Here is a 23,098-nt window from a genome sequence, read left to right on the forward strand (position 1 = left end):
CCGAGCAGGTGTGGAACCTCACCGAGCCTCAGCCACAGAATCCATCTCGAAATTCCTCTCGGAAATTGGGGATCCAGCCTTCAAAACAAGCGACTGAAGTGATCAGCAGTAGGATCCGAGTTTAATATTTTTAGCCTCTAAAGTGTGTCAGGCAGCTGGACCAAACAAAGTGCTTCCAGGATGGAGTATCTACAGCTGAGCTACACTCCTTCAGCTGATTCTGGCTTTTTTCTTAAACAAACCAACTCCTGTAGCACAAGAGGTAGAGGAACAATTAAGTCAGTTGCATTTGGCTGAAATTCAGTTCCTTTCTTCAAACAACTAGCCACAATATTTCCAAAGATACAAGGAAAGGTTAAGAACATGAACTTACCTAAAGCCCTTACCTCTGTTTGATACAAGCCAGATGTACATATAAACATTGCCTAACTGAAACCTGTGTTTTTAGATTTTAGGATGTGAGAGATTGTGATGAGGTGACACGGGTGTTTCAGCATTGGTAGAAACTGGGGCCAGAGTTTTCTTTCTATGCAGTCATTATTCTTGAATAGCACTTTTTCTTTTAATAAATGTTCACATATTTACCACGTGTATTTTGAAAATGGAGATAAAAAGATGAAAACGTGTAATTTTTACTCCTAAATCCATCAAGAAGAAGGCCATATCTGTCAAAACAGCCTTATTAAGAGTAGCATGATCTTGACACAGAATCCTCACTACTCCAAGCATTAAAGAGACATAGAGCCGGGTGCTATATGCCTCGGTTTGCATGCATGAACATTCCTGCAACTATTTAGGAAGTAATTTAATGTAAGAAATTAAGGGAAAGCTAATGTAAATTTTGAGCAGACTATAAAAAAAGCATGAATGAGAAAGATCTTTAATGCCGATATAAAATTTAATCTCTGCAAATCAACTGCTCTTGCAAAGAAAAACATTTTGACGGAAAGGTATTCAGAGTGTTCTAGCAGAAAGGCAGTTGGTCCTTCATTGCTGCAGGGAGATTGCTAGCTCTAGCTGCTACATGAGAACATAGCGTCAAAAAATCCTAGACACACACAAGTTTTCATCACAAAGCCAAAAAGCAGTTCTGAGATTCCAGGTGGTGCAATGCACCTCTGCACTGCTAGCACTGTACTGGCAGTACTGGAGATCTGGAAGACCAGCAAATCCCCCCCCAGCCCAAAGCTCACTTGGCCAGCCTGAGTTGAGCCCTTTTAGCATGATCCTGCTGAGCACCTGCTAGGACTTCGGGTAAAAAGCAGCACTAAATTGAAAAATAGACTGTATCAAACACAAATTCATGCCAAATCTGCTCACTCCCCTCTACACAAACTCCAACATAAACACATTCACCCTCTGTATCAGCAATTCAGAAAATCTGAAAATATGAAAAACAACTTTAATAGCCACTTGACATGCACAGTTCCTCCATATGAAGTCCTCTTACGTAATTACTTGTAAAGTGTTCTCTAGGTTAACTTATATCCAGAAAATCTTAAAGGTCAGCTAAAAACATTTATAGACCTGTTTTGCATTTTTGGTTTTTCTATCACCAACTGTTAAACTGAGAGGAACCCACCCGTAGAACAGACATGCATCCAACAGATACGCACAATAAGAACAGCAGCACAGAGATCCAGCCTTATCTGTCAGTTCTGGCCCTGATACTTGCCATCCTCTACCTGGAATTTTTGGCAAGGTTCTCACAAAGCTGTATGCATTGTCATTAGCAAGAGCCACTCTGTTACTTGTATCTGAAAATTTATTTTATACCCTGAGGGCCGTCAGATGGCCTTCTAGCAAAGTAGTGAGACTAACACCATTTTTCTACGCTGCCTACTTCAGAAGCAGAAGCACGTTATCACCACGCTAATGCACCAGAGCATACTTACTGAAAATTTCATTTCTTTTGCAGCTTACAACTGTGAGAGGTGACAGTGCTTTCATTTAACCTAAACATTCAAGTAAGCGATCCTTAGTACTAATTACTGATTTCAGTTTAGAGTTTAGATTCTAATACCGCCACATGGAAATATATTTTGGTTGTTATTTAGAAGTGAAAACTTACTGTCTGCTTGTGCCATCTCTACACTGTAAATGTAGTAATCTTTTCTCCTGTTTCAGAAAAAAAAAGTCTCTATAAGAAGTTCTTTAAAAAAAGAAATAAGTTAGGTAGTTTAAAGAGCACTATTAATAATCTAGAAAATATCTATAAGCTATACTGACTGTAAAACTATATACACCTTTACAGAAGGTATCCCATATGTAAGAACAAATCCCATATATTGAAATAATTGTGTTGATTCCAGCTATTCAGTTCCATACATCTTGGTGTTCAAGTGCCCAACCCAATAGCTATTGTTCCTGACTACAACTATCTGAGGAGGGGGGTGGGGGGGGTGGGGGAAGAGACCTAACCAATAATGTTCATTAAATGTGAAGATATCCCTGAACCTTAACAAAGAATAATCAAGGATAAACAGTGAAGTAGTTAATACCTTTTGCAACAACCACAGGATTTAGAGATGGGCATTCACTGTCTCTAAAGCTTAAAAATATTAATAGGTTTTCCAGTTTGTAGCTTTGTTGTTGTTGTTTCTTTTTTTTTTTTTTTCTGATCCCACTTCACTATCATCACTGGGGAATACCAAAAAAAAAAAAAAAAAAAAAAATCAACCCACCTTCCCCCTGCCACATGAACTATGAGCTACACTATCCAGTGTTTAAATGACAGAGAAGATGTTGTTACAGATGCTTCTGTAATACACCTCTGCCTCACCACAGCACAAAGCAAGTCTCTAATTATTTCCAATAATCAGATTCTTTATACTTAGATACCCTAGTAACTGAAAAAACTCAGTACAACTCAGACTCATGCTGTGGACAGGTGTACAGCATAACCATCCACTGTAAGGAAATGGTACCAGAAGGAGCAGCTGAGGAAAGAGTGTTTGCTGTGACAAACATCTGCAGCCATTTGCCTTTACCTCCTTTCAAAGTCATCTCTTGCTACAGTGCTCTCAATTTGGTAAGGGCAGAAAGGCTCAACCACACCGAACATTTTCTCTTTCTTGAAGGCAAAGTTTTATTGTTGAAAGTGTTAACTCAGCTCTCCGATAGGGTTCCACTTTCCCCATATTGCAGTATTCCCCAGAGAACAGTCTTAGTGCAGATAATGAACAATTCCAGGTGTCTTGACTTCAGGGGAGCTATGACAATTTTTATACCTGTTCAAGACCTGCCTCCCTCTGTTTCCACGTGGAGACTGACATTAAGATAGCTGCTCTGACACACAGCATCACATACAGTTCAGAAGAGAGCACCAACAACACAGCAGAGCAGCTCATCTGCTTTTAAGTGGAAGTTTAAACATTTTGGATGGGTTATCCCTCGTGTAGATGGCAAGATTGAAATTCTCATTTGAGAAGAAAATAACACATGAAATGGATTTGACAGGAGTATCATAAAATGGCAGTTTCCCCAGTTTTTGCAATCTTCTCTAAGCAGTGCTTAAATTGCACATGGGGACAATCTGTTACGTTCACTGTTCTTCTTGCTTTCTTCAGCTCCCCACAAATTAAAACATATCTTGTCTTTAAGGTAAGGACTGTACTGGACATTCCATCTCATGGAGTGACCAATCCTTCCTTGAGTAAACAGGTTTGAAGGTAACAGGAGATGAAACAAGTCCAGTTTGTCTTCAGTGCAAAGCAACTGACTTTCACCATTTGTTTTAATTAAGGCTTCACCAAAAAAAAAAAAAATATATAGTACCATCTTTAATAGCTGAAAATTAGCACACTCCTTTCAAAACAAATGGTCCTGGAGTGACTTTTGCACCTCTACCATCAATTGTCTTCCTGAACAAAGTGGTATCTCACTGGTGGCCCTGGCAAGTCTTCATCTCCATCAGTCTCTGGAGCAAATGATACTGTCAAATCCACATACTTTTTATCAGCAGATGGCTTCACAAGCTTTTGCATCCTACAAAGAAGCAAACAGTTTATTGAGGTAACAGAAGAAGGACTGACAATGGGAATTCAGAGCCAGACTAGGATAAATTTCACTACCAGCAATGAAGCCCAACATACCAGAAACCACATTAAAATGGAGAATGAGCTTTCTTTTAACAATGGACACAAATAGACACAAAGGTCGTTCCTGTCTGAACTACTGCAAACGGCATTCTACTTCTCTTGACACAGTCCTCAGCCTGCTAGTGAGCTATTACATTGCTCACTAACAAGCGCTCAGAAAAAATGACAAGAGAAAATGGCCACTTTCAGATGGGATTCCTCACCCATGTGACTTCTCTTTGGCATCCTATTAAGGCACAAGATAGAAGTAGCTTTCTGTGCAGCAATTTGGTCATGAAGTAGGACCAAATTCTTGGTCTACCAATAATGGCTTGTTTTAAGACTTTATTAGGCAGACCCCCTCCAATGCAGACACTAGATATGCAGTTCTCCCAGAAAGCAATTCTACTGAAGTTAAGACTTTCCAAGTCCTCGAATTTTGAAAGTGAAGAGCTATGAGGGGGAGAAACAAAAAAGATCTAGGACTTATTCTTCGGTGACCACAAAGCAAATTTAAACTAGGCAAGCACGTCATGTTTCAGTACTACTTCCCCTCTTTGCTCTCTGGAGTCTTATTACTGCAACATAAGCAATAGCTGCACCTTGGAGACTTAAGTTGCACAATAATTACTTTGATCAACCTCACTTTCATTGCATATCTCTGGACGTCTCAAAACAATCTTTTTTTTTTCTCCAACTTGGAGCACTGGTTCATGAGGCCAGCTCAAATGCTAGGAGGCTTGAAGAACACATTTATTTCTATTCCTCACAGGATACATCAGAGAAGGATTTTACTTCTGGCTAAGCCTTAGCACACAGGACAAAAAGCTGCTTTCCCCAAAAGTACTTGTTCCCTCACAAGAGCACAAAGCATTACTCTTCTTAGCAGAGATACTGACGTCATATCCATTTGCATGAGGAAGCCTCAAGTTACAGAGCAAGGTGGGTAAACGTCTCTAAAACCTGCACCTAAGGACTATGCTTCTAGTCAGTGCTGTAATTCTGAAATGAAGACAGCGTTTTGAAATGCTTGTTGTCCTAATATAGCAAGATTTTAAACACCTTAAGAAAAAAAAAAATGCAAGCAAGACCTGAATTTGCTGTGCACACATCTTTCAAAGCTTTTGGGACCATTTGTAACAGAACCCCACAAGCTGTAACTACATGGAAAGCTTGAACAGTCTCAGGGTTAATAGAAAATCTTGATCTTCACACAGAGGCAGCTTCAAAGCAGGCCTTTGACTTTATTACTAACTCCACTCACTCAAAATGATTTATACAGCTGTAGGAGAAGGAATATAAACGATTGTTCAGAGGTGGGCTATAAATTCACATCTTGGTATGCCAGGCACCCTACAGGCAGCACCAACAGACTCTTCTCTCCCTGGAATTTGCCCACATAAGTACTACTTTTCCTGAAGTTACCTACTAGCAGACTACTGATCAATGCATCTACTTACTTGTAAGCACTGACCAACAAACACTTCAGAGGAGTTGTGATGGACAAATTTTGAGCTACAGAAGTTCAATCGACACATAAAGTAAAATTCAACTTGGGTCAGATGTGGCAATTCCTTTGCAAAGGTCTATCAATCAAAAAATAATAATAATGGCCTGTACTCACACCCTCTCAAATTTCTAGTTTGTTATACCCTGACATCCTGTCAGTAAGCATCACTCACAAAGTCTTGCAAACTCCATTTTTAAAAGGCCTAAAGTAAACTAGAATCTCAAGGAATTACCACAGACTAAACAGACTACCATTAATCTCAGCTTGCAACCAACACATTAACTCCTTCTTGAATGTCTTCCCCTACTTTCAGAACTAAGTTGCTAAATATCACCATTAGTTTTAAGCCTGTTTAGAACAGATCACTTAGTATTTGTTTTGCTTAAACCAAGCTATATTCTGTCTCCAAAAAAGTTACTGTCATACTTCTTTGGGTTTCTCATTCTGGCATTCATCAGTTAGAGTCATTAGAGTTGCATTTTCTAAGTCTCCTGTCCTCAGCACAGAAGTTAATTCACCACAAGAATTAATTCACTTTTTTTTTTTTTTTTAAGGAAGAAAAGTACCTTTTCTCTTTCCCAAATATAAACAACTAGAAACCACTCTGGGAGAAAATAGTGCTGTCAGACACACATTCTTATGATACAACCAGTGAACATAATTTGTAGGTGCATTCACATCCCTGGATCCATTTTCCAGATATACTTACGTCAGCTTTAATCTTTTAATATGACCTGGCATCACGGGAACATACAGCATTTTGACTCCCTGTACAACCATAGTTGGTTCAATTCCATATTTCTCCTGGAATTCACAAATTAAAATGTATTAAAGGACTATGACAGCTGCAAAACCCAGCAGACAACTACGGTTACTACTACAGCTAATTATTGAAAACCATAGGATTCCAAACAGAAAATGAGATAATACACGGATGTTGACAGAAGTTTTATTAAGATACATTTTAACAAATCGAATTAAAGAACTTGAAAATAGGCTTGGATGTGTTAACTTACAGATTTAAGCTCCCATTGAAATTCTTTCTAGAATTATTCTGGTTAAAACAACAATTTGACAAGGGCAAAAAAAAAGCCAACAACCCAAGACAAGAAAACGCTTTCCTCTCATCTTGCATTAACACAGTACAATAGATTTCTTACTCTGACAGCATTTATGAAGTCCAACAGTGTAAAATCCTCTTTTCCATAAATTGTCCACCTGTCCCAGATTGTAAATGATATCCCATTTCTGTTTTAAAAAGAGAAAGATGGTTTGTTACTTTAGAACAGACATTTCCTTTAAACATATATTGAAGAATTGCTTTCTCTTCTAGTGACTTGCTGTTTTATCTCAAGCAAAAATCTCTTCTCCGTCTCCTACCATTTCTCTAGCCCTTTCACCTGGCTAAGCACAAGACACAAAGTTATAACTGAGTAAACATAATATCTGGCAATGAATTTACTGAGTTTTCAGACATACTGAAGAATAGGTTTTGTATTGACCAAGATACAGAAGTGTATCCAGTCTGAGCAGACAGGATGTTTATTAATAACTGTGCTGCATATCTATCTCGTCTAGATTTTTAGAGCCTAGCTACCAACAGCTCCCACTGAAAACAAAACTAAGCCCTTAAAACCACTAGCTTTAAAATTAGGACAGAGGAGCGTATGAGCTGCATGTCCAAACAGGAAGTTGAGTGATGCATTATGGGACACCCTTGGCAGTAGTATATGGCTAATAGAGCTTGATAGCAAACACAAAGTTATTCATCATCTTCCAAGTTTGAAGAACGAAAATAACCAACCTTGAATATATCTGTATTTTTAACTGGAGTATGACCATGAACTTTGGTTCCATTACACTTCTGCTATAACAAGCACATATGGATTTAATCTGATTATCTAGGTTTAATAAGTACAAGTCTCGCGCATGTAATGTCTCACCAACTTCTAAGTGAGAGACATCAGGTTTCCAGAATACCACCTTTCTACCATCACCCTTCCTACCTGATTTCAGTTCTTCTTACTTCAGCAGTTTCTGTAAAGACCATTATGGGAATGGCTAAGTTCAGAAAACAGTTCTTGTATGCATCAGCTGGGTAACCACCCACAACTTTGATGAGTTCCAGTGCAACCTGCAATACATAAGAATCACTTGCTTCTGTAAGACCCACGTTAATTTAATTAGGAGGCCACACAACTGTAGGATAAGTTGTTGAGGAGATCAGCCTTTGTGCAATCCACAAAGTAAATCACGTTAGACGCAACCCAAATATACCACAGAAATAAATTCTTCTGCTGCTGCTGCAAGTATTTAAAATGTTCAAAACTCTTCCTAATGCAGGACTCTTACAAAGTTCTTCAATTCAAGACACCCCCCATAAGGCTTGAAGTTCTGTTGAGGTGCGTGGATGTGAACTAATACTGAATAGATCATTTCCACTCTTGACACTGCCACTCTGATGGTAGTAATAACTGCAAAAAACAAACCAAAATGCTTATCTTCAACTCCTCTTTCTGGTCAGCAAACCAGAAATAAAAGTACTGAGGGCTTACCACAGCTGAAACCAAGAGTGACCTTTTATACTTGCACACGAGAATAAAAGAATCTGTCCTGGTTTCAGCAGGGGTAGAGTCAATTTTCTTCATAGTAGCTAGTATGGTGCCGTGTTTTGGATTTAGGAGGAAAGTAATGCTGATAACACACTAATGTTTTCAGTTGTTGCTGAGCAGTGCTTACACTAAGTCAAGGACTGTTCAACGTCTCACACCACCCTGCCAGAGAGGAGGGCTGGGGGTGCACCAGAAGCTGGGAGGGACACAACCAGGGCAGCTGACCCAGACTGGCCAAAGGGATATTTCATACCACGTGATGTCATGCTCAGCAATAAAAGCTGGGGAAGTCGGCCAGGTGCCTCCCATTGTTTGGAGACTGGCTGGACATCGATCTGCGGGTGGTGAGTAATTGCATTGTGCATAACTTGTTTTGTGGTTTGTTTTTTTTTTCTTATTAAACTGCCCTCATCTTAACCCAAGAGTTTCACTTTTTTCCCCAATTCACTGCCCCGTCCCACTATGGGGGTGTGAATGAACACCTGTGTGGTGTTTAACCTGGCAGGCAGCTAAACAACAGCAGAATGTAAGTTTGAAATGAAAGTATTTATGACATATTAGATTGATAATTATCATTATAGAATGAATACATTGTGATCTTAAATAATTTAAAAAAAACATTTCTTAGATGATGCTCTCTCTGGGTAGCATTAATGAATATCCAAATAATAGTGGTTTTAGGCAAGGAACAGCAACAGGAAAAAAAAAACAAACATGCATTTTCAGAATTTTAAAAGCATACTTACCAGCCCTGAAACTGCAGCAGTAGCCGTTGCAATTGCAGGAATAATCTTTCCAGCAATGCGCTTTGTTTTGAACCGATCTGCTGGTTCAATGTTGTACATCTTGGCTCGTAAGTTTGATGCTGCTGTTATGAAATCTATATGTCCATTAGTATCGTCATCTTTTTCAAAAGAAATGGGCTTCATTTGCAAGTCATCTACTCATAGAAAAAAAAAGAGCAAAAATTATTGTTAGACAACGGAGGGTGTCCTAAACATAAGTTACAGGGAAATAGAACCTTAACAAATACACTCAAATACTTTTTTTTTTTTATTATTATTTTTTAATGTTCTGGAGCTTGGTGCCATACTTATAACTTACTTTTCCATGCTAGAAGGAAAAATGTCTCTATCAATATTAATGATGACTGTTGTTAGAAGTGAGTAACTAAAGAAATATCAAGATGTCCAGAATACTATTTTCCTTGCAACACCAAGAATAGATTTTGGATAGTTCTATGGGTATTTCTTACTAACCTCTACCGTGTTATAGCTTTTCTACTCTGAGAATTCCCTATAAAAGCTTTGTTTATCTGTTACCATATTGGTATGAGCTCAGTAGCATGGGAGACAGAGGTTTGAGTCAACTCTCCATAGGATGGGTTAGAGCTGAAGTAATCTTTCTCCTCTGTGTCCATGGGCTAAAAATCTACGTATGCAGTTCATGCCCAATGACCACTTCACGTTGCCAAACACAGAAACAGAATTCAAGTATCTACATTTTAATATATCTAGAAGATGTTGATGAAGACTAACAGCCTTCACAATTTAGGATAATTTCAGACTCTTTCCTGTAAGAACCAGCTCTCAAGTTTCTCATACCAGAATCACTTTCAGTCCATCTGGGATCTAGTCAGGGCCTCTTCCCTCTTTAGAGGGAATGCCCTGCTACCTTCTCACAGTTATCAGGGCTGCATTTGTGTGCGAGTATAACAAAGAACCCTATACTTCTGTATTTCTGAGATTCTTGCAAGTTTTAAGGTCAAGCAATATGGACAAATTACCTGCATGGTACTTTGGAAAGACTTAGCAATCAGCTGTCTAATTCTTGCAGAATTACAGAACTTTTTTATCCAAAGACCTGAATGTCATGCTGCTGCAGTGCAATTGCAAGATGTTACTCATCTATAAAGCTAGCTTGTACTACTCACTTTCCAAAGCTTCATTGGATAGTATAAACTTCTCCAGCTGGAAAATAGCATTTCTTTCATCCTCACTGCTGACTGGAATATGATCTGGTTTTCTTGCAGTTTCATCGGTCTGTACAACCTGCAAGTGTGTACAGTGTTTAAGTAATAGAATACATGAACTTTGTACAGCACAAGCATACTAAATTTTCTGTGTTCCCTGCAGTCCTCCCTCCCAGGTACAAGAGGGGCATGGACTTACTAGAGCAAGCCCAGCCAAGGGCCACAAAGATCATTAAGGGACTGGAGCATCTCTCATATCAGGAGAGGCTGAGAGAGCTGGTGCTGTGCAGCTTGGAGAAGAGAAGGCTCAGCAGGATCTTATCAATGTGTGTAAACAGTTGGTAGCGGGGAAGGACAGAAGGTGGAGCTGAACTCTTTTTATTGGTGCCCAATGATAGGACAAGGGGATATGGGAACAAACTGAAGCATAGGAAATTCCGTAAGAAACATAACACTTAAAACCAATAACAAACAAATAATAATAAAAAAAACACACACCAAAACAAACCACAACCAAAACTGTAAGGATGGTTGAACACTGGCACAGGTCACCCCGAGTGTCTCCAGTCCTCGAAGGGATTCAAAACCAGATGGGACAGTCCCAGACAACCTGCTCTAGCTATCCCTGCTTGAGCAGATGGGTTGGACAGTCTCCAGAGTTCCCTTCTAATATGAACCATTCCGTGATTCTGAGTCAAAATAGGAGTTTTGTCTCATGAGACAAGCATTCACAAGACAAACATTAGCACTGGGCAAGAAAATATGAAACCACCCTGGAATATATTGTTATTTTTAAGTGATGACAAATGCTAGCCACTGCAAAACAAGACTTAAGCTATTTTGAAGTTAACACTTCTGAAATAAACAAAAGTAATGACACTTCCTTAATACTACCTAGAGAGAAATAACAAATCGACTCTAGTCAAGGATTGCTTTGAAGTTGCTTATGAGTGACATTTTACTACTTTAAATATATAGGTATAAGCTTGTGTAAACTTAAAAACATTGTAGACTTATGATCACACCCGTGCATTGAAAAGGCTACTGCAAGTCATTTACAAAAGCCCCATAGAAAATCCACCTTGCATTTAGTAGCTGGTACATAGACACCTTAGCTCTATTCAAGTTAGAGCAGTCCTGTATGTCACTCGCTTGTTTCCCAAAAATGCATTTTTATTCATGTGTATTTCATATCAGCATCAATGCACAGAGTAGTGGGAGATGTGTGACACTGTGTGTGGATTATTTTTTCTTTAAAATTGAAGTCATACTTACTTTGTTTGAAGGTCTGAACTCTGGTACCTCCACAGATGAAGTTATCTTCAAAATAGTTTCCTCTGACAAATCCTATTATGGTTTTGAAGAAAAATAATTTAAATTCATAGCAACTGAAAAAAGCCCCCCACCCCCCAAGAGACTGCGTACGCAGGAACATTTCAAAGAATACCAAAACCAAAAAAATCCCACAAATAGTTATTGGTGTTCCAATGAGACATCAAGTGAGGTTTATAATGCATAAGATCCACAGTGGTATGAAGTGCCTAGCACTAGAAAACTGAACAGAATTTATATGTCTGTGAAATAAGATTATTCCAGTACCCTCTTTGCTATAAAGAGGCAAACACACATTTGTCTATACAAATACAAGATTTGCAAGAAATACAGAATAGTGTCAACATTGATAGGGATTCATGTAAAAATAGGTATCAAAGTTACATCCAAGCTTAAAAAAAACAGTATATTTCATTTGTATGTACTTTAAAATGTCTGTACTGTGTTTTGTTCAAAGAGTACTGAAGTCAAGTCAGACATCCTGAGGCAACATAAATACTTGTTATCACGTGTCTGATTTCTGTAGATCTACCATGAGGGAAGAGGTGCCATTTCTTTTATCTGGTGTCCTCAGCACAAATGGCAGGGTAGTTTTGCACTAATTGGAATTTTGCTCTGCAAAGCACAGCAAGTCTGACTGGCCTAGAATCAGTCAGTCTCACTGCACAGCACCTGGATCCACATATATATCTGGGGTCTCCTAATTGCACATAAGGGAGGCATTACTCATGGCACAATACTCAAACTAGTTCATCAGATGTAAATGTGACTTGCAGGAAAATTCAATTAGAAAAGACAAAGGGTAACAAGAAAAACAAAGGATAAGCAACAGAGAGGCTGTGAGTAGTAATTATCAATAATAAAACACCTCACAAGATAGCTAAGATACTTAATCAAAAAATGTCTTAAAAAGATCTTTCAATTCAGTCATTATATTACACAGGAAACAGGTCCGTCAAAATAAGGATTTAAGAGTTCAGAGCTTACTGAAAATACCTAATACACTAGTCATTTGTTTTCCTGGTTAGTAACTTTAATCAAAAAGAATATATATAAACAGCTGCTGGACAACCAGTGCTGATGGATAGATTATTTTAAGAACCACTTCAGTTATGGGAAAGGACTTGCAACTAGAGACGAGACCAAAACTGAATGTGTATATCCAAGTTATGAAATGGGGACATTATTGCAATATGGATTACCTTTTCTGTGAAGGGAACACAGTACACGGTTGCAAAGAGTTTTGCTGCGCTCACAATGAAACCATAGTGCCTGAAGAGGAAGAGATTTTTTTGTTGTTCAGTTGTCCACTTGAAGTTTTGCAACCATATTCAAAGAGGTCTTGAGAACACGCACTGAGAAACAATGTCTACCCTTCAGAGCACACCGTCCAAAACAGACGGATTTTGAGGGACTCCAAAGTCCTTCCCAAAACTAAGTAATCTTTGATGAGCAAAGTTATTTAATGCTAGGATTAAATGCATTAATATCTGCAATCAGGAAGATCTGTCACATGACATCAATGGAAGGATAAAAAACTTCACCTCAAAACTACTCTGACACTTGCAATGATCTCAGTTTTCTCCCACACTAAGAATGGGGATACAGACAGTTTCTCAGAGCAGGTGTAGATATGCAGCATATCAAGGCTTTTTGATGCTTCAGCCACATCATTTTTAAAATTATCTGTAACACTTAAGCCATCTAGATCAGACCCAAATCACGATGAATGAATGACCTCCATTAGGACATTTTAGGTAGTCAATTTAATTGGGCATATTCTGCATTTTATGATGTGGGCTGATAGGGATAAAACAACAACTTTGTAATTCTGTAGCCACATAAATGAAATGGGTTGTTCTAAGCCATTTCGTGTTAAATATTGTCAGAACTTCTTATAGCACCCTCTGATCCTATGTCAGTAAGTTCAATTACCTGCAGTGAAAATGAAAGACAGTTCTCCCAATCTGCCACAGTGTAAGACTGTGCACGAGCCTCTACTGAGTATCAGTCTAACTTGTATTGCTATAAAGCCACTGTCTTGTATGTCCTACTATGGGGTGAGCTTTATAGGATGCATTAAAATGCTGAGCCATACTTACAAAGGATCTTTAAATTCAAACTTCACTGGGAAAGGTGGCCTCTTTGGTGACTGCCAGAACAAACCTGGTAAGAAGACAGACTTATGATGAAATCCTAGGGAATCAGGAACAGCAATGCATGATATATGGCATGAATTCACAGGAGGCACAAGACAGTGTCTGTACTTACTTCCATCTTTTAATCGTGTATCAAGGGGAAATGAATGAAGAAGCTGAAGAGCCTAGAGGAAAAGTTAGAATAACTTTACTAAATTGTTATACTAAATTGTTATATATAGACTGACACAACTGCACAAAATCATGCCTTCTTTTTAGCAACCATGTGAAATCTTGATACAGCTTTAAATGACGTCAGCTATACACTGGAGTGTCTTAAAAGAGTTAAAATCTAAAGACGTATTTATCAATAGAGAGAGCTTAAAGACATAAATACGTACAGGCAGAGTGACTTGCTCATTCATTCACAGGATGAAGATGACAATGTCACCTCACCTGTACCACGTCCAAGCAAGATACTTCATCCACCAAGCAAAGAGTTCCCCCCCACCTTGTCACTTTAGGATTCTGGCATACCAATTCACAATTGGGAAAGTAACATTTTCGTAACGTGACAACTGTCATCACAACCAGGGCTTCGATACACATGGATGTGATATGTTTATTAATACACAACATCCTGATCACTTCTTTCCTACACAATTCCTCACCACACACACACACAGACACTTCAAGCAATGCTGTAGATCAGACTTTCAGAATGACTTGCTTACATTTTAGCCAACATTTCTGTGACAGCTTTAAGAAAATCAGGGATATGGATATGAAGAATTAAGTAACAAAAAGTTTAGTGGGAGAAAAAAGCTATTGTCCTTTAATAAAAGGCATCTGATAATCCAGCTGCTCTGGAAAAACAAAATACCTAGTCAACTGGAAAAAATGCAAACAAAATTGCATGGAAACTACTGAACAAAGCCATTAGTAATTAGTTAATAAAGCAGTCTAAAAAAAAACTCTACCGTAAGAAGAGGAAGGGACGCAGCATTTTAAAATTTCAAGTAAAGTTTGTTATTTATGAAGAAGAGATGGAAGTGCATGCAAAGACTTGGAAAACTAGTTATTAAGGATAAGTTCTCTAAAATCCCTATCAGTTAAATGCTGCCTTATTTCCACATCTTAGCTACCTACCTTATGGCTAAAATATTTTTCAAATTTTACTCTTGCTAGTTCCACACACTGAGTCCAACTTCGGGGTCTTCTACTGAGTGTTTTAATAACATGAAAACAGCCTTCTAAACTCTCCCCTGATTTTATTCTCTAGATACAAAAGGAAAAACAAAAATATTAAAACAGACAAGATTCATCACAAAATGGTCAAACAGTAAGTTTGATCTCATTAAGTTATGGGCAAAAGGAAACAGAACATCACTTCGTGAATATTAACCTTCATGTGATTCTTTCCTTTTGTGTTTTTCCGCAGAAGCTGTGATCCACTTAGTTTTATTTCCACTCAGTCCTACTGACCATTAGCCATTATAGACAGAAAATAAAAACAATTCAGCTGTTAAGTCCAATCTATTACGTAGTTAAGTTCACTTGAAAGTAAATCTTCCCTTCTTTTTTCCCAGCTGGTTGACTGATACCCACTAGTATTGTTGACAACAACCCCTCAGCGTTTCTGATACTTCTATATCACGTACAGAATACACGAGCTAGGGAAGCATACCATGCACAAGACTTTGGCTTTTATTAGAGAGCAGAAATACTGTTCCTATGAAGGATCTACAAATGACTTTGCCAAATAAGCCTTCAGATTTTCTGAAGAAAGTCAGAAAATAACTCAAATCTTACTTAACATAATTGGGAACAAAATCCAGTAACAAAAGCATTAGTTGAACAAAAGCATTAATTCAAACTCCGGATTTTAACCTGGCAACATTCTCCTACCTGTAAAACTTCTTCTGCAGATGGATAGGTTTGCCAAAATTTGTTAAACAATGAAGGCTTATGAGAAAATGAACTTTCAAACTAGAAAACAAAAAGAACAAACATAGCATTTTAGAAGAAGCACTTCAGATCCCCCATCTTTCCAAATACACAGCAAGTTGTGTCAAAAACCTATAAACTTATTTCCTTACCTTATCTCTTGCCCACTGTATCGTATGTTCAATGGCAGCTGGGAAAGACTTCAAGGTACAAAAAGGTATTTCTTCTTCTGGTGGATCCCGCTATATTTAAGGAGAATAAACGTGGGCTTATTAAAGCTTATTGCTAATAATAGCACCAAGAATTTATACACTATATACATTTAGAACAAAGTTTGGCTTATGTTTATTTGTTTATAATGAATAATCTAAAAGATGCCAGAAAGTGACATTCAGCCCTTAAGCATAAGCAACAGAAGAAGTTATCAGCCAGTTTTTCCAAGATGTGTAGTTCATATTCACATACACTGACAAGATGAAATATGCCCTTTCACTCACGGCCAGAAACAGTTTTCTTCATTGACTCTTGCAAGGCTCTAAGGATGGTCAACATTGAGGCTACGTGCCAAGTGGCATCATTTCATGGTGCCCTCAAACAGTGAATTTCTATCTTCAAAAGGTAGTTTCATAGGAACTTAAATTGAGGGATACTGCAAGAGTTTGAGTATCCAATTCAATCAGAATTAATATGTATCCTTATGGAAACAGGCAGACTAATCCCTACTACAGAGGCTTGTGTTTCTCCTACCTCCTTTAGAGATGATAATCACCAGGAACAGAATGAGCTAGAAGAAGGCAGTTCAAAGAAAGAAAACCACAAGCAAAAAAGCAGTTTGCAATCACGCTGTGGGACTTTATTCTTTTTTAGAAGGGAGCTTTCAAGGAAAAAAAAGTCAGTCCGTAGAAAATGTTTAAGAATTAACACTTTTTTTTTTCCCCCTCCAAAGTTCTATTTTATAATCATTTTGTAATTACAGGAGGGGATAGGCTCCCTCTAACTGAAAACAACAGTCCACAGTTGTTACAAACAAGCATGGGAATACCGCAAAAAGGAAGCCCTTCTTTGGCCTTATGTGGTACTCATAACTTGAATAAACTCAAATTTACTTCAACACAGAGCTCTATTACAAAATAGTCTCCTCCAGCACATGTACCTGTTCAAAAGAGGGGGTAACAAGGTTTATGTTTCATCATTCATAGAGCAGTTGTTTTTGATTATTGGCCCAGGTGTAATCACCAGCTACATAAAGATTACATAAAGAAATCTCCAATCTGTTCAAATTTAATTTCCTGAGAGCTTTTCTTAAGAATCCAAGGAAATAATTGTTTCTTAATAGGACTGAACTTCAACAACTCTAATGGGCCACTTATTTTAAACAGATACACAATTACAGAATTATAGGTTATCATGGGACTAGCTACAGAAGGTGAGTAATGGTCTTAAACCACTTACGTGACTATTATATGACTCTGTCAGATGAGGCACAATAACTTCCGTGTGTCCTTTCGTTCCCATAGTTCCAGAGTCTATAAGAGGACGCAGGTTTGCTACGCAACGACTGACATGGAAAGACACAGACTATCAGGATACAGACTAATCACTACACTTGTCTTGCAGACGTTACCAGACCGTAACCAAAACTGACCCTAGGACCTTTCAAGAAGAGTGGAAAGCTTAAACCAAGAACAAATTAAATAAGAAGAGCTACTTCAAGTTAGACTGGGACAGCATAAACCTGAGCCAACCTAGAATTCTTTTTAAACGTAAACATCCCTACTTAAAAACTTAGAGTACATACACCTACATGTAAATAATTCAACTTTAAGACTGCCACACTATTATCCCCCTCAAACAGGCCTTGACAGCTGTTCATTTCCAAGAAGCCAGTCAGAGGCTCCCTCCCATGTGAACAGCAGCATTTGCACAAGAACAGAGCTGGTTTTCACCACAAGCTTAAAACTCTTCCTCCTCCCAGCCAGCATCTTTGTCAAGGAGCAGAATAAATCTGTGTAAAATGTTATCAATCTTCAGGTAGTTGAAATTCAAGAAGATTAAGAACAGAATAATAAAATTATTCTAAAATAAAAATGGGAACAACAACCCTCACTTCCTTTTCACAACCTACCTATCGATGTACCTCCTTGCCTCAACATTGTCCAAAGCAGTCACAATCACATCTTGCTTGGTGTAGAATTCATCACTGTAAGTGTTCTCAGTGGCTGGACAAACTTTATTAATATATGAGTCAATCTTTAAGTAAGGATTGATGTTCAGAGTTGCTTCTGCTGCAGTATAGCTTTTAGGTTTCTGAAAGTGTAAATATATAAATGTATATCAACAATATTCAAATAAAGAACATCTGAGTCACAAGTATTGATTTCATTTGCTGATCAGACAACAATTCACTTTGATAGAAACATTAGCATGCAAAATACACAATAAGGGCAACTCTTTAATCATATACCTCCCTCACAAAAATACATCTTAGGTTAGTTTTGGTTTTAGTTTTATTTAAAGTAGTGGGTCAGAGACCACAGTGCTTGAATAGTGCAGCATAAATGTATCCTGTAACTGAAACAAATGCACATGCTGCCTCTCATGCTCTCAAAATGCTGTAAGAAAAGAGCAGTTCATGACTGTCAGAGGATAAAACCATCAGTTACTGTGACTTTGACCATGCAGCACAGACATCAAACACCTATGAATAATCCCATTACTGCAAAGTATTTCACACACAACTCATTTCAAAACCCAAACTGGAATAGAGTTCTTAACCTGCCTGACACTTCTAACCACTTTAAAACACTACATTCGATTATCTAGGGATCTCCACTTAAAACACCAGAACTCAAGACAGTGAGTCTTCTGAAAGCTTGCAGAGGTCGCTTTCCACTTATCTATCCAACCAAAATACAATCTATTCCGAGATTTGCTCAACAAATAACAGGCAAAAATCCAGCTGCTGGGTTTTGGGCAGGGAAATCCCTTCTCCCCACTGCTGTCAAGATTTGAGCTGCTTTTTAATATTTTGTGCCATGTTTGCAAGCACAGGGATACTCTCTCTGCTTCTAAGGAATTAACAGTTTCCATGACAACCATTTACTGAACATACCTATTTTTTTCAGGCTATTTACCTGGTTAATGAAGACTAAATTAAGACAGACTAGTATTCAGCTAACACTTAGGAACTTAAGTTCCATTAGTAGTAGTAGTTCTATTGAGAACAGACTTCTGCCAGTGCTGTCTGTTTTATTTTATTCTCCCTGAATTTCAGTGGTACAGAAAAGCATTTCTAGCTTGTTAGTTCATGGTGGTTTCTTACACAACACAGCATTTGTCATCTGATTCTTTCTTTGCAAGTCTGAGAGATTTCATTAGTCAAAGACTCCAGTACAAATGAAGATCAGACCAGCCAAGTTTACTCAACCAACACCAGTGATAAGTGGCATGCCAGCATCATCTGGGTATTGTTTTAAAAGATACTGAACTTCATTACAGCCATTAAGTCCTCTCTGTACTGAAGAACATGCACTCACAGTGGAGCTCTCAGGGAGGACACAGAACAGCAAAACACAACAGTCCAGGAAGTTTACTGAACAAGAAAGTATACCTGTATGTGATGAGGTCGAAAGAGAAATTGCCTGTTCAGGTTGGATTTCTCTATCAAGTCTGGATCTGTAATTGTAACCTAAGTCAGAAGGGGCAAAAGTGATAGCTTAAGTTATAAATAAAGTGTAGCACTAAGCAATACTCTTGAAGAAACCTGTACAGAAATGTGTTAAAAACAAAACACACCTCTTGTCATTCACTATGGCTAACAACTCTGCCTATATTCATACCAGCTGATTAAATTTTGTTTTAAAATCGAAATATAGCAACTCCACTCCAAGTGTTCTGCCTCTAATTGCATACTACTTCCACTTCATATAGAAACTATTTGCCCCTAGGCCCAGAGATCAACCTGAACAAAGGCTTTGACTTTTTACTACTTTTAATGTAGTTGAAGTATTTAACTATTCCTTGCTACATTACTTTTTCAAAAGCAAAGTGGATGCACATGACTTACCAATCCTTTATCTTGCCCAGTACCAACACCAAGAAGTGCAAAGTTTTTTAGCATTTCACAGCCTATTGCTCCACAGCCAACCTAAAGAAAATGACATTTTTAGAACTGTAAACTTCTGTAAACTGTCCCTGAGGAAGATTGAGGAATTGATTATTCCCCTTTACTGAGCAGCCATTAGACCACATTTGGAATAGAGCGTCCAGTTTGGGGCCCTCCAATAACAAAAAAAGGTGATGAAAAGCTTGGGCAAGTCCAAGTAGGGGGCTGGAGCACCTGTCCTATTAAAAGACTACGGTGGATCCATACTTCCTCAAGATGGAGAAGAGAAAGTTTAAGGTGGACCTAATAGCAGGATTCTGATTCCTAAGAGAAGGTTACTGCCAAGGCAAAGCCAGGTTCTTTATGGAGGTGCACAGCAGAAAGATGAGAGATAATGATCAAAAATTGAGACAGAGAAGGTTCTGACTTGGCATAGGCAAACATTTTCTTCTGTAAGACTAAACAGGCATTGGAACTGGTCCAGAGATGTACAACCTTTGTCCTTAGAGATTTTCAAGATTCAAGTGGATTCCCAGATACAAAGCTAGCTCCAGAAGTCAAGCACTGCACTGGACACCATGTGCCACGCAGCTTAGGACTTGTCTATTATATGGATGTCTATGCCAAGTTTGGACCACTTGTTCTGCAGTGACACAAGTAATCAGGGCTAATTTATTATTTTTTTTTTTTTAAATCTTTGAGACAAGTGACATTAGCTGTACTAGCTAGTACAGCTTGAGTATTTGCAAAAAGCCTAACAGTTTCAGTCATACTCACCAAAAAAACATTCAAATTATGCAGCTTCTGGCATAGAGGGTCTCCAATACAAGCCCTCAAGGCATCATACCTATCTCCCCTACGGAGGGACAGGAAAAAAAACAGAAGAGTAGCAAGCTGACATTTATCATGCTAGTATCATTGTTGCCAAACTGCACTTTGATGCAAATTAAGAAAATCAGACTGAGCCCCTGAAAATCCCTATTCCTCCCACGCTCAAATAGGACACACATTCTTAAACCTAAACCTGTCCTCCTCCAGAAGGCTGCACTGAACTCCTGATTGAGACTCAGATATGAAAAGTGCATAAAACAGCAGATTGTATTTATATTTACCGTGGAAGAAATTCTTCAGAGCCCATCTTTTCCAGAGGTGTAACAATGTCTAACATATCTATGTACAACTGTAAAAAACAAATAAAAATAAATTTAAAACTGAAAAAAATCACATTTAGTTTAAGAAAATAACGTAAATATTTTCTATGCACAACAGAGTCAAGAAATTTACAAGTCCTGAACTTTTATTGTCAATGGAAGACGATACAGCATTTGGTTCATTACAGTTCACTACACAATTTTAGTGGACAGGAAAAAGTGCCTGGACACAGAGGAAAGCTCACCGAAATCTGTGGCACAACCTTTTGACCTGTGATGTTTTTAACCAGAGGACTGTGATTCTCTAAATTGGACTGTGACGTTTTTAATCTAACTTTATTCTAACACTTGCCCTGTGGGTCCTGAAAGTACAGTAGCTTCAGCAGGCTTCTGCACCATAACACACCTTTGCAGCCCTGTACTGACAAACCAACACTTGCCTTGCTTATAGAAAAAATAATATGATGTCTGAATCCCAAATACAAAAGTTTTGGTTAAAATTGCTGCACTTGCATTAGGAAAAAAAAATGATGGTTTTGTTTCTATAAGTTCAGTCTCAAGTCCTTTTTTTCCTCCTGTTAGAAAGTTGTTCGAGTTCTTTTGATCATACAGCATTCACACACAACCGCACATTCATTACATCACCATCAAAATAAAGCTAAAGAAGAAAAAAGCCTTACCCACTGCTGTAACGGAGAAAATTTTCCTGTTACTGCTTTCAGGACTTCCTGACTAGCAACACCACCCACTGCTGCAGCCAGAGGAGCTAGAAATCCCTGAGCAGTTCTAGACAGCCATTTCACTATATCTCCATTTACCCGAGGCTGAAAAATAGGACACGGTAACAACAGATTTATCCCATCAACTGAGCAAGTCAGCACTTTACAGTGCCATAGCTATTGATCTATAGCAAAATAAATTACTTCACTCTGCCTAGAAAAATGATTTCCAGCTAGGGCAGATCCACTACATACCCTGAACATCGAACAAGCAGTTATCTAGAAACTGGATTCACATAGCCACATGGATTCAACACTCATGTCAGGCAACCATTTGGTTGAACCAGTGTTGATACATCACTGTATCACCTTGTGTGGCCTTCATAAAGTCAGCAAATCCATCGCTGGATACAAAGACCAGAACAAGGGCCAAAAACCAAAGCACAACCTTTAGGCAACTAAATGAGTGCATCAGAAATTACTCACAATGACACTGATTTGTTACTCACTTTGTTTTCCAGTGTTTTGCTTACAGACATGGCTATTTTCAGCATTTCCTCAGCATCTTGAAGGCATCTAGACACCAGAGTAGAAACAATAATGATCACTTAAACATTCTATAGTCCTAAAAACATAATCAATGGAGAATGAGCCATTTGCTACAGCAGGAAGAGTTTGGAAATTTGTATTGGCTTTAATATTGATCATTAAAAAGCAGTTTAAATGTCAAGGTTGGCTCAAGAATAAGAGTCTCAATGTAGAAGTCCATATGCAAGTCAGCTGCTGAGACTTACACTTTTTAAGTAGCTTTGTCTAATTTGCTTCAAAATTATGCACGTAAAGAGCTACAACTGAAAAAAAATTACCGACAAAAACAAAGCCTTCAGATTTTTAAATCCATAAGCTGCAGGATAACTCAGGAATCACTGAAACAACTTTTCCAGTTCAACCTTTAAATGTGAAGAAACTGGAACAGAGAAGGACTGCTTTCAGAAGGAAGTGGTTGGATTTTCTGTCTACCTAGGCCCAAGAAAGTGCCATTGCTACACTGAAAACACCTTGTTAAAACCCAGACAGGTACCATTTTGCATCTAGATTTCAGCTTTTCCTTTCTATGTCATCTCTTAAGTACTAGACAGACAAGGAATGCTGCTGCACATCAAGCCAGAGGAGAGATCTGATTGAAGATTTAGCAAACACAAGACTGCTACATTACCCAATGTTTGGCATGCGACCAAAGTTCTCCTGGAAGTGGTTCAAGGCAAGCATGGCAACATGGATCTGCAAAGGTGCCTGTTAAGACAAGAATACACATTGATGAGTTACATACTTAAACTGGAGGAGACGAAAGCAACTGTTTATTTGAACAGTTCTGCTACCTTTTCACTTCCTTGTCTCTTAACTGTACAGCTCCAAAAAAGTTTTTGAGTAGCATTGAAAAGCCAACTTGAGGTATCTTCTGCTAGCAATTTTACAAAATGGGTTCATAAAACATTGCTCAAAAGTAACACAATATCCTTCACACACATTCAG

At 38.2% G+C, this 23,098-nt stretch overlaps 1 protein-coding gene across 7 annotated transcripts in view; it reads right to left on the minus strand.

The window, feature by feature from the left end:
* UBA6 (ubiquitin like modifier activating enzyme 6) overlaps nucleotides 1–23,098 on the minus strand; it is a 44,197-nt gene that overhangs the window by 7,961 nt on the left and 13,138 nt on the right. For all 7 annotated transcript variants that reach the window (XM_040554953.1, XM_040554956.1, XM_040554955.1 and 4 more), the window contains exons 13-34: nucleotides 22,782–22,858; nucleotides 22,075–22,141; nucleotides 21,527–21,670; nucleotides 20,808–20,875; nucleotides 20,473–20,551; nucleotides 19,657–19,737; nucleotides 19,201–19,278; nucleotides 17,716–17,897; nucleotides 17,043–17,148; nucleotides 15,743–15,832; nucleotides 15,552–15,632; nucleotides 14,793–14,921; nucleotides 13,777–13,828; nucleotides 13,608–13,671; nucleotides 12,708–12,777; nucleotides 11,449–11,520; nucleotides 10,135–10,252; nucleotides 8,948–9,141; nucleotides 7,596–7,723; nucleotides 6,750–6,837; nucleotides 6,299–6,393; nucleotides 2–3,987 (exon numbers count right to left, since the gene is read on the minus strand). In XM_040554953.1, the coding sequence (XP_040410887.1) occupies nucleotides 3,852–3,987; nucleotides 6,299–6,393; nucleotides 6,750–6,837; nucleotides 7,596–7,723; nucleotides 8,948–9,141; nucleotides 10,135–10,252; nucleotides 11,449–11,520; nucleotides 12,708–12,777; nucleotides 13,608–13,671; nucleotides 13,777–13,828; nucleotides 14,793–14,921; nucleotides 15,552–15,632; nucleotides 15,743–15,832; nucleotides 17,043–17,148; nucleotides 17,716–17,897; nucleotides 19,201–19,278; nucleotides 19,657–19,737; nucleotides 20,473–20,551; nucleotides 20,808–20,875; nucleotides 21,527–21,670; nucleotides 22,075–22,141; nucleotides 22,782–22,858 (2,199 nt within the window). In that variant the 3' untranslated portion in view covers nucleotides 2–3,851. The remainder of the gene's footprint in view (nucleotide 1; nucleotides 3,988–6,298; nucleotides 6,394–6,749; nucleotides 6,838–7,595; nucleotides 7,724–8,947; nucleotides 9,142–10,134; nucleotides 10,253–11,448; nucleotides 11,521–12,707; nucleotides 12,778–13,607; nucleotides 13,672–13,776; nucleotides 13,829–14,792; nucleotides 14,922–15,551; nucleotides 15,633–15,742; nucleotides 15,833–17,042; nucleotides 17,149–17,715; nucleotides 17,898–19,200; nucleotides 19,279–19,656; nucleotides 19,738–20,472; nucleotides 20,552–20,807; nucleotides 20,876–21,526; nucleotides 21,671–22,074; nucleotides 22,142–22,781; nucleotides 22,859–23,098) is intronic.

Source organism: Cygnus olor, chromosome 4, assembly GCF_009769625.2.
Source record: "Cygnus olor isolate bCygOlo1 chromosome 4, bCygOlo1.pri.v2, whole genome shotgun sequence".
NCBI classification, from domain to species: Eukaryota; Metazoa; Chordata; class Aves; order Anseriformes; family Anatidae; genus Cygnus; species Cygnus olor.